The 12,223-nt window shown below is 41.1% G+C and overlaps 1 protein-coding gene across 1 annotated transcript in view; it reads right to left on the bottom strand.

Annotated features, from left to right (window-relative positions):
• tnmd (tenomodulin) overlaps positions 1–12,223 on the bottom strand; it is a 92,724-nt gene that overhangs the window by 33,248 nt on the left and 47,253 nt on the right. The window contains exon 3 of the mRNA XM_021561493.3: positions 7,170–7,310. Coding sequence (XP_021417168.3) covers positions 7,170–7,310 — 141 coding nt within the window. The remainder of the gene's footprint in view (positions 1–7,169; positions 7,311–12,223) is intronic.

The following is a 12,223-nucleotide window of genomic DNA, read 5'->3' on the forward strand; positions in this document are numbered from 1 at the left end:
AGAGCTGGAATTCATTCTACATGTTTGAAGCAGCGATGCTGTCAGTCGAGTCTGGTAGCTTGATTCTAGCATGCACAACTGAGGTTCTGTTAACATGCGTTTGGGGTACAACCATTTACTATATGCGGTTCATAACTAGTGGTTCATTTGTTTTCTCGGCTATGGTTTGTGTGGTCTTGGTTGTTAGTCGAGGAAATGCATCGTAGCTAACTGCAGTGTTTGTCCTGTCTGAAATCTGGCTACCTCGTCTAACTGTAGCTTAGTCTGTGCAATGGTGGTTTTAAACAACATTAACTAGCTATGTTTTGTGTAATAAAGTTTAATACATTGTGGCACATGAACTAGCCATACACCTTGGCTAATGTTACCTAGCTAGCTAACGTTAACTGGCTCTCATAGCAGCCAATGAATTTTGCTATCTTATTTATGCATATTTGTTAGTGCTCTAATTACACATGTCTAGATCAGAAGTTTAAATATGATAACTTCAGCCTTATATGAAAATCCTTAGTGCAAAATATAGCGAGCTAGCTTTCCTCGCTTGTTGGTTAGTTACCTAGCCAACGTAAGCTCTCATGTGACTGGTTGAACTTTTCATTAGCTACCTAGCTAATCAAAACAAAACCCCTTTCATTGTCTAGCTGTCTTTATTTGCCTGTTCATTAGCTAGCCACTGGACTTTGTAAAAGCAAGGTAACGTTAGCTACCTAGTTAATCAAAATATCTGTTTGCATTTATTGATTAACCTCAGCTTGAATACCACCATATAGCTAGCTATATACAGTAGCCTTGGTTTGTGCTTCTCAGTAGCGGATGGACGGCTCATGACAAGAGGCGGGAACCTGTGGATTGTGTACCTCCAATCAAATTGATTTGATTGGTGTCATATTGGCTAAAATATGATGGGTAGGGAGATTTGAATTTAACACTGAGCTTCAACCAATGCGACTATCATTGCGTCTATAATTAGCTCTGGGTCGTGTTCATTAGGGAATACAGTAGAACACGGAAAAACAAAATGAGGGTTTCTTATTGGACAAGTCCAAGTAGTTCCTTCCTCTTTCAGTCCATTTTGTTCTGTTTATTCCCGAATGGACACAATCCAGGATTCATGTCGCTGGCCGTAAACAATAAACAAGGTCATTTTTGGATATTGGAGTACCTGAGAAACAGTATGTAGTTCAACGAAAATATAAATGATTTCATGTTAAAATGTAAAGCATATTATTACAGCATAGCATAGCATCTTGATTGCTATTTTATATTTCGCCTTTATTTAACCAGGTAGACTGGCAGACTTGTATTTTGGTTCAAATGAAACGGGATCATTAGATTAGTCTTAGTCTAGATTTAATACAGTTGTCGAACACAAGTTTTGTATTCATGTCAAGCTCAAGGTTCTGGGAAACTGGCATTGAGGTAGGCCTACTCTAGTCTATTCTCTCGCCCCCAAGTAAATTCTACATCAATATTGGAAATGTATTCTTAAATTCTTGTGTATTTCAAAATTGTTTGAAGGTTAGTGATTGTGTAATATCATTGATTCAAAGTGTTACTGTAGTTCCAGATAGAATATTACACAAAATATGAACCACTGTTCGCGTCAAATTATTCATGAAATTACTACATTATTTTTTGTTGAGAAGAGCTTCATAAAAATACAGCAGACGTGGTGGTGGTGGCAGGTGGCAGGTGGTTGCACTGTGTGACCATAATGATTCTCATATAATAGACCGTTGAATATACTTGAAAGCCAGTTCCCTAGGTTCTTCCTGCAGCATGTTCCCTGTATTAGCCTGAAACAATAGAAAAGGGATTTCGCCTCTGGCCTTAAGCGGCATTATCTGCCCATTTCAATTCCTCATACACAGCCCTTGGGCTTAACAGAGATTGTTTTAAAGGGGGCTTTTTAATTAGTAAAGACTTGAAACATCCTTTCTTTATAAAATACATTCCAAACCCATCCCCCTCAACTTACAGTTAGTATAACTTATAAAAAGGTTTGTGTTTTCCTCCACTCTTCTATTCAATTGTAATCACAATGAGGATTATTCTGCTCGCTCACTTGTTTCATAATGTAGTCTCCCGTGGCCATGCCTGGCCAAACACATCTCCTCGGTGGATTCGCTTCACTGACAGAAGTGGATCATTCAGATTGGATGGGCTGGAGGAGAAACTAGCAACGTGTGTTTGTGTGCATGTGTGTGTGTGTGTGTGTGGCCGCGTGTGTGTTTGAGTGTGAGTGAACTGAGACCTCTTGTTATTAGATATTTTGTTTTAGTCACGCCGACTAGCATGAAGCTGTAATATGGAGCTCAATGTTAAAATCAACTTGATTGGCCGTCCGGCTGTTACTGAGAACTACAAACAGTGCACTTGGAAACTCGTGCAAATTTATTACAAATAAAAAACAGAAATACCTTATTTACATAAGTATTCAGACCGTTTGCTATGAGACTCGAAATTGAGCTCGTGCATGTTTTGAGGTGTTTCTACTACTTGAATGAAGTCCACTTGTGGTAAATTCAAATAATTGGAGATGATTTGGAAAGGCTGTCTACATAAGGTCCCACAGCTAACAATTTATGTCAGAGAAAAAACCAAGCCATGAGGTCGAAGGAATTGTCCGTAGAGCTCCGAGACAGGACTGTATCGAGGCACAGATCTGGGGAAGGGTACTAAAAAAATGTCTGCAGCATTGAAGGTTCGCAAGAACACAGTGGCCGCCTGCATTCTTAAATGGAAGAAGTTCAGAACCACCAAGACTCTTCCTAGAGCTGGCCGCCCGGCCAAACTGAGCAATCGGGGGAGAAGGGCCTTGGTCAGGGAGGTGACCAAGAACCTGATGGTCACTCTGACAGAGCTCCAGAGTTCCTCTGTGGAGATTGGAGAACCTTCCAGAAGGACAACCATCTCTGCAGCACTCCACTAATCAGGCCTTTATGGTAGAGCGGTGAGACGGAAGCCACTCCTCAGTAAAAGGCACATGACAGCCCGCTTGGAGTTTGCCAAAAGGCTCCTAAAGGGCTCTCAGACCATGAGAAACACGATTCTCTGGTCTGATGAAACCAAGATTGAACTATTTGACTTGAATGCCAAGCATCAGGTCTGGAGGAAACCAGACACTGCTCATCAGCTCCCAATACCATCCCTACGGTGAAGCATGGTGGTGGCAGCGTCTTGATGTGGGGATGTTTTTCAGCAGCAGGGATACTAGTCAGGATAGAGGGAAAGATGAACAGGGCAAAGTACAGAGAGATCCTTGATGAAAACCTGCTCCGGTTGAACCCCAAATCCACAGAACCTCAGTTGTGCATGCTAGCATCAGACAACTTACCAGACTTGACTGACAGCATCACCGTTTCCACATGTGTAGCATTGTTTCCAGCTCTGGCATACTCTCTTTCCTTTATTTCATTAATGTAATCCAAATTTGTGCTGACTGATCAACACAGTTACTTTTCTGTATTTTCACAAAAAATCTGAAGTCGCCATCCACAAGTAAAAAGTAGTCAGGGGTTTCGGGTTTTCAACAAATCAACTGTTTTAGACTATTGTCTTTTTACCAAGCAAGATAAATAAACTGTCAATTTAAATGGTCTGTCAATGTTACAGGTTTTATCGTGTAATGGTTAGAGTTACCGCCTGTGGATCAGAAGATTGCGACTCCCTCCCTCCCTCCCTCCCTCCCTCCCTCCCTCCCTCCCTCCCGACACACACACTTATTTGAATGTATTAGGTGTCTTCTAAAAGCGCCTTTGGGTTTGTGGAGTGGCAGGCAAGGGGCAGTAACTGTGGTGGTGTGTACTACTGCATGTGTCTTGCTAGAACAGAGGAGAGAGGCCTCCCGAGTGGCGTAGCAGTGCTAGCTGTGCCAATAGAGATTCTGCTTAGAATCCATGTTCTGTTGCAGCCGGCCGCGCCCGGGAGACCCATGGGGCGGTGCACAATTGGCCCAGCGTCGTGAGGGTTTGGCTGGCAGGGATATCCTTTTCCCATCGCACTCTAGCGACTCCTGTGGCGGGCCGTGCGCAATATACGCTGACACGGTCGCCAGGTGTACGGTGTTTCCTCCAACATGTTGGTGCGGCTGGCTTCAGGGTTAAGCGGGTATTATGTCAAGAAGCAGAGGACACACGGTTCTCGACCTTCGCCTCTCACGAGTCCGTACGGGAGTTGCAGCGATGGGACAAGACTGTAACTACCAATTGGATACCATGAAACATGAGGGAAAAATGGGGTTAAAAAAACGAAAATTTTAAAAAGAACAGAGGAGAGGCCAGCTCTCAGACTCTCAAGGAAGAGGTCATTGCCCTCATCCGTGAGATGCATACCTTCTCTATGGTACTGCCCAGGGACACACTGCTTGATGGCAGGGTGGTGGATTGTGGGCATGCGCCTGTCATGGAGAAATGCAAACACCATCTGGTTGACAGGATGCCGGGCCATCTTTATGCACTTGTTGATGTCCTCCCCCCACTGGAACATCCAACTCCTCTGCTGCAAGATGTCATAGTAGACCACCGTTGTTCCGGGGAACATTTGGATGACTACCGCCAAATCAACACGCATCTGACTTACTAGGGCTGTTCCCTTTGTGTGTCCCAAGTCTGTTCCACCGAGGTTAATGACTATGATGTCAGGGGGAGCAGCAGCACAGGCCCTCTGCTGGCGCAGAAATTCATCAGTTTGCCCCACTTCATTTCTAGCTATGTGACAGTAGTTAAGGGAGAGGTTGTGATGCTTTCCGACTAGTAGATCCACGAATGCCACACAGTTTTCATGTTGATGAATGAGTAAATGCCTGGAAGCCTGCAAAAAAAGTATGGGAAATGTAGTAGTAGTGTAGATGTGGAATGACTAGAACTGCATTCCTAGTAATATAATAATAAGATCATAAACAGATTCCTTTCTTCCTCCTGTTCCAGGGCAGCATTAAATTTATAATTTAGACTTTTGCAAGGACAATAAACCATTTTCTCTATGTTTTTCATTTTTCTAGCCAACATTCCCATTGAAGCACCAAGTCCAATCTGTTCACCTGTTATATTTCTATGTGCTTGAGCTTAAAGCGTGCTCTGAGAGGATCTGTCAGACTTTCACACTCTCCCTTCTTATCTCTGAGATAATCTCCAACAAAGACTCATAAAACTATGAATCATCACCAAACATGAAAATTCTGACTATATTTTAATTGTATTTTCAGATTTGTTAGATTTGCCTTATATAGTTCAGTTTAAATAATTAGCAAGTCTGAAGTGTAGGCTACTAGCTAGCCAGCTAGCTGGATAGGTCTATATGTGGGCCTGGTACACGTGTCAAACTCATTTCACGGAGGGCCGAGCATCTGCAGGTTTTCGCTCCTCCCTTCTACTTGATTCATGAATTAAGGTCACTAATTAGTAAAGAACTCTCCTCTGGTTGTCTAGGTCTGAAAAAAAAAAAAAAAAAAAAAAACGCCAGGCCCTCCATGGAATGAGTTTGACACCCTTGGCCTAGTAGGTCTATCTGATTTATTTGTTACAGTCCAGAATCATCTTATTGAAGAACACCCAATGACCTAGCTGAGCCTTTACAAGTAAGTTAAACACAGAGAGTAGATATATGTTGGTAGTAGGCTAGTATGTGTCAGTCTCACCAATTAGGCCTAGACAGCCAACTAATATGCAGACAGACCAGTGGTGAGTGGCTGATAATGAGCATTGCGATTTTTTATTCAAGCCCAGTGCTACCCTACCTGATTCTATTACTCATCTGTTCTTCAAGACCTCCTCTGCTCATAGAGACTTTGAGTAGTAGAATATTTACTTCTCAATGACATGTGTTGCTAAATGAAAAGGTTAAAGGAAATACAGGCAGGCACCACATTACTAGAAGATAAAACACCTCTCTCAATCAAGCACGACAATCGTGTAAGTATAAAAGCAAAGCTTGCTTTCATATAATAAAAAAGAAGAAGCTTGAAACGGTAGTGGAATGGGATTAGTGTGGTGTGTGAAGAATCCAATACTTTACCTTGTATGCTGTACAAATCATATTATTGTGGAAGCACCTCCTCTCAGAGTGGGAATTAGGCTGTTTGAGAAAGTTTGAATCCTAAGCAACCAGCATACACGTTGTTGGAAGTATAATATACCAACATAGCTATTGTAGTAGGTCAAAGCTGTGCACTGGGAAACCTTGGTGTAGCTTACTTTTCGGCTTCAGACCAATGTCTACTTCTCACTTAAAATAGTTTTTGGTTTTTATACATGATATTCAGGTAAGGTTGTGTGTGTGTCTGTGTGTGCATGTGTGTTTGTATATGTACAGGTAACTGACAAAATAATGGAAACACAAGTAAATGAGGGATACAAAGTATATTGAAAGCAGATGCTTCCATGCAGGGGTGGTTTCTGAGTCAATTAACATCCCATCATGCTTAGGGTCATGTATAAAAATGCTGGGCAGGCCATTATTTCGGACATTATTTTGGCTACCATGGCTATGCCTTCATAGGATGACAATGCCGCCCTCCACAGGGCACAAGTGGTTAATGAATAGTTTGATGAGCATGAAAACCATATGCCATGGCAGTCTGTCACCATATCACAACCCAAATTCATTTATGGGAGATTCTGCAGCAGTACCTGAGACAGCGTCTTCCACCACCATCAACAAAACACCAAATTATGGAATTTCTTGTGGAAAAATGGTGTCGCATCCCTACAATAGATTTCCAGACACTTGTAGAATCTATGCCAAGGTGCATTGAAGCTGTTCTGGCTCGTGGCTGCCAAACAACCTATTAAGAGACATTATGTTGGTGTTTCCTTTATTTTGTCAGTTACGTGTGTGTGTGTGTGTGTGTGTGTGTGTGTGTGTGGTGGATAAGGGGTTGCATATGAGAGGGAATTGAAACCTCTTGTTATTAGATGACACATTGGATATCAGATTTTTCCGTGAGAGACAGAGAGAAAAACACAGGAGAGAGTGCATCGTATTGTCGAAGAAGATGATATGATTTCAGAGAACAGAAATGCTTTTACACAATCTAACAGTAATTTGGAAAGGGCTTGAACACAAACACAATCATTCTGCACAAAAACTATAATAAAGAAAAGAAAATGACAGTATATGAAGTATGCAGAAGGTATACTGTACCTAATGTGAATTTTGACAACACTTACGTGTTTGAAGTCGTGGACCTCGAGCACCTCATCACTGCCGTTCCCCATCTTGAAGATCTCAATGCGGTGGGCGGGGTCAATCTCCATGATACTGTCTGTCTCCATACCGTCCAGCATGGCCTTGTAATGTTGGTCATACACCTGGAGACACAGGACCAATCAGAAACGTCTTCAGCCTGACTGACAGGTCATTTAACCAATAGTGCATGAGGGTAGGGCGACTCAACTCAGTAGCTCTAAACCAATAGCCTTTCAATAAGCTTACTATACTGCCAATAGCGCTAGGTGTGGCAGGTATCCTAGTGGTTAGAGAGGTGTGACAGCAATCGGAGGGTTGCTAGGTCAAATCCTGGGTCTTGCGGGAAATGAGCTGGTGATCGGAGGGTTGCTGGTATCAAATACTAGATGTCGTTGACTCTTGAACAAGGCACCTAAGCCCCCCAACAACTTATCCATGGGCACCCAGTGTGGCAGCTCCCCGCTCCAACCAGTATGTGTGTCTTTCAGAGGGGTTTGGATAAATCAGAAGTCCAATTTTGTTTGTACCTTGTGTATAATTGACAAATTAAGTGATCTTAATCCTTAATGTATGGCCTTTCAATAGGCTTAACATACAGTCTACAGGCGTAATACACTGCAAATAATTATAATCCAAAGAGAAATACTGTAATCTAAAGATGTGAGGCCCATACACTCACTTGATGCAATCACATTGATCTAGCTATGTCATATTCTTCAAAGCATCATGTCCAAGTTTGACCCATGCAACCAATACACCACCCCAGTGGCATCTTGCATGCTGACATTTGTAAAGTGCGAAAGTATTCAAAAACAAGATCAGAGATAATACTAAGTCATTGTTCATACATTTCTATTGACAAACTGCAAGCACATTTGTACATCCATAGAGGCTGCGTAAGTACCCTTCGAGTTTTTATGTCGAATAAATGCCACTTCGAAAATGTGGCTGGGATAGTTGTTTGTTTTTCTTGGCCGTACCTTAAAGCACTTGATTATGTATTGTTCTTGGGCACGCCGGGGCGGCTGTTAAAATTCCCTGTCTACAAAAATGATTCATGCCTACGAGATGAAAACTACGCTATTAATATGTATGTGGAGTGTGGTGTTATGATGAGAAATATATTGCTGAGTTCATCTTCATCTGTTGGGGTGATGAATCAAAGCGCCCCATACTGTACCAATGAGAGAGTTGATTAATGGATACAGGTAGGCGGCCAATGAAATCCATCAAGATTAATTTTCCCAATCAACGCGTCGGGGCCACTGATTGTTAAGGGATCTAACACAGAAATAACCCAAGCCCTGTGACAAATGTAGTTTCTTTCTAGTGTTTATGACTATGATGTCCATGCATGATTCTCCTAGGTTGGTTTAGTGACTCTAGTACCACTAGTTAAAGCTCTATAGCGTGGCAATACCATTCAGAAAGAGGTTAGATAAGCATTCGATTACACTCTTCATACATCTGCTCAACATGTTGCTCACCTACTCACTACCACACACTCCTTGTGACATTTAAATGACCTGCACCACATATTACCATCAAGCTCATCAATAGGGTAGAAATAATGATTGAATGGGATATAATTCTTAACAGAAAATCACATCAAGTATGGCTCTGGAATATAAATAGCCATTAACATGGGTCTCAATGGCCTTGGCTCAGAAAGGAACCTGAACTTTCAAATCTTAAGACGTGGCCAAATGAAGATGGACCTGATATTCAAGTGTCAGTCGAGCAGTTATGTGAAATTTAGAGCCATTAAACAGTCTGGGAGCCCTTGCGGTGGAGTAAAGTTCCATTTAAGCCTTTTCTTCTATATTAGCATAAAGGTGGAAAGGACTTATTGATTTATACTAAAACAGTTTATCATATTTTCTGTAGGCAGTGATCAATTTGATTAAACTCCAGTGGTGAGATTCTCCTCATCACGTCATGTTTAAATGGATTGCAATGTATATCATGAATGAACAGTTTGAATTGACTTGCTCAAAGTTTTAAATTGGTGTATAATGTTGCTATCGTTTTTGTTTAGAAAATGGGAATGGATGGCTTCTGTGGATCCTTGGGTTTGTGGCTGGAAAGTTTTCAGACCCCTTGACCTTTTCCACATTTGTTACGTTACAGCCTTATTCTAAAACGGATTAAATAAATGTTTTTTTCTCATCAATCTACACGCAATACCCCATAATGACAAAGCAAAAACAGGTCTTTATACATTTTAGAACATTTATTACAAATAAAAAACAGAAATACCTTATTTACATAAGTATTCATACCCTTTGCTATGAGACTCAAAATTTAGCTCAGGTGCATCCTGCTTCCATTGATCATCCTTGAAATGTTTCTACAACTTGATTGGAGTCCAACTGTGGTAAATTCAATTGATTGGACATGATTTGGAAAGACACACACCTGTCTATATAAGGGTCACAGTTGACAGTGCATATCAGAGCAAAAACCAAGCCAGGAGGTCAAAGGAATTGTCTGTAGAGCTCCGAGACACGATTGTGTCAAGGCAAAGATCTGGGTAAGGTTACCAAAGAAATTCTGCAGCATTGAAGGTCCCCAAGAACACAGAGGCCTCCATCATTCTTAAATTGAAGATGTTTGGAACCACGAAGACTCTTCCAAGAACTGAAGAATCGGAGGAGAAAGGCCTTGGTCAGGGAGGAGACCATGAACCTGATGATCACTCTGACTGAGTTCCAGATTTCCTCTGTGGAGATGGGATAACTTTCCAGAAGGACAACCATCTCCGCAACACTCCACAAATCAGGCCTTTATGGTAGAGCGACCAGATGAAAGCCACTCCTCAGTAAAAGGCACACGACAGCCCGCCTGGAGTTTGCCAAAAGGCCCCTAAAGGATTTAGACCATGAGAAACCAAGATTGAACTCTTTGGCCTGAATACCAAGTGTCACATCTGGAAGAAACCTGACACCATCCCTATGGAGAAACATGATGGTGGCAGCATCATGCTGTGGGGATGTTTTTCAGTGGAAGGGACTGGGAGACTAGTCAGGATTAAGAATCTGCCGAGAAGAATGGAAGAAACTCCCCAAATACAGGTGTGTCAACCTTGTAGCATAATACCCAAGAAGACTCAAAGCTGTAATCTCTGCCAAAGGTGCTGAGTAAAAAGTCTGAATACTTATCTAAATGTAATATTTCATTTATTTTTTTTATATATATAAATTTGCAAAAAAATTGAAAAAACAGTTTTGCTTTGTCATTCTGGGGTATTGTGTGTAGATGGATAAGTGGAAAAAACTATTGAATCAATTTTAGAATAAGGCAGTAACGTAACAAAATGTGGGAAAAGTCAAGGGGTCTGAATACTTTCCGAATTCACCAAAAGTCAAGTGGTCTGAAAACTTTCAGAATTCATATTCTATTCACGCATACCTAATGTTATTGATCTGTCCTATACTCGTATTTTTGGCCAAATCAAAAATTGGAGGAAAAACACTTAAAAAAACACCTCAAACTTGTATCTTAAACAGACTTAATCCTTGCTATTTCCTCATAGATGATGATGTCATCCTCCTGAGGACGATGAGCTGGCCAATCAGCCGTCTGCTCGTATTAATATTTTTAACACCATTCTAACACAGAAAAGCCGCTTTTTAACATATTTAATTACCATGTTTTGTAAGGAAAACTATTTTACTCATATTGTAATCAAATATAGGTCATATTTCTGGAAACACTGGACAATTACTTTAAGCTTGTGAATATAACAGCAAAGAGGTTAGAAATATGGCTTTCTTAGAACTAGCATTTTGGTTAATGGACAATATTCATACCTTTGTTTACCACAAATTGTCATATCAAACATGGTTAATTGTAATGGATTTTTTGGGGTGGATTGACTTTGGATAGCACTAACATTCATCTAATCTTTTCGCAAATCGAATATTTCAATTTCTTATAGCCCATCCTCACCAACATTGAGTCTCTTCACTAGAAACCGAGAGTGTTCTTCAGTTTTAACTTCATTGTCTCCTCAGCATTTTTACCAATTACTAAACAACAAATTCTTCCAGAAGCACATGCTCGGCAACCGAAGCCTGACTGCCTCACAAAAGATCTCAGCGTTGCAAGGAATGATAGTGAAAGTTAATTAGCGTTCTGTGCGACTTCACGTAGACGGGGGAGGCCAATGCTGAGGGAGTACATCCTGAGTGCTCCTGAAGCAAATTCATATTGATTTGTTCTCGATCGGGCTGGCTATTCAGATATGTCATATAATTAATTTTAAGGTTCCGATTCAATGCGGGTGCATAACATACTCAACATACATGATATATAAGAAATATGACTTATCAAAACAGTGAAGTTAAGTTAAAGGAACAATTTAAAAAGTGTCTGAATTAGTCTCCCCAGTACCAAGGCAGCCAAGAGAATACACTGTATGATAACTTCTCTATGAATGTCACAGTACAAATGATTATGCCTTCCTTACTCCGTACAACCATGACGACTCTAAATACGTTTTTTACAGGGTACGAGGGAAAGATCTCCTATTATCGAAAACGATCATCAGTATCTCCCATTCCCCCTAGGAAGGGCTCAGGTTTCCCACATATCCCTATGCATCTCACCATCATCAGTCGACATACAAAAATCGAAGGTTCAATCAATCAAAGTTTTTTTGTCACATGTTTTGTACTTGAGCTATTCCTGTCTATTAATGTTCTGTAAAATGTCATGTTTCATGTTCTGTGTGGACCCCAGGAAGAGGAGCTGCTGCTTTAACAACAGCCACTGGGAATCCTGATAAATATCCATACAGTAGGCGTAAAAGAGTGAAATATTTACTTGCACCGCGGGAAATTCGCTTCCAACACGAACACGACATTGCAAATTGCATGGAAGCATTTCCTGACAATGTCTTGTTTATTTATCCACAGCAAGGCCTTTCTCCGATGTGGTCCTTAACAACCTCTACCCAGATGGTTGCAAACATACTGTAGAGCCACAAAAGGGCCTAGTGAATAAGATACAGCAGGCCCAACTAGCCCACAGG

Source organism: Oncorhynchus mykiss, chromosome 14 (genome assembly GCF_057628025.1).
Source record: "Oncorhynchus mykiss isolate SJ-2025 chromosome 14, ASM5762802v1, whole genome shotgun sequence".
In the NCBI taxonomy this organism is placed as follows: domain Eukaryota; kingdom Metazoa; phylum Chordata; class Actinopteri; order Salmoniformes; family Salmonidae; genus Oncorhynchus; species Oncorhynchus mykiss.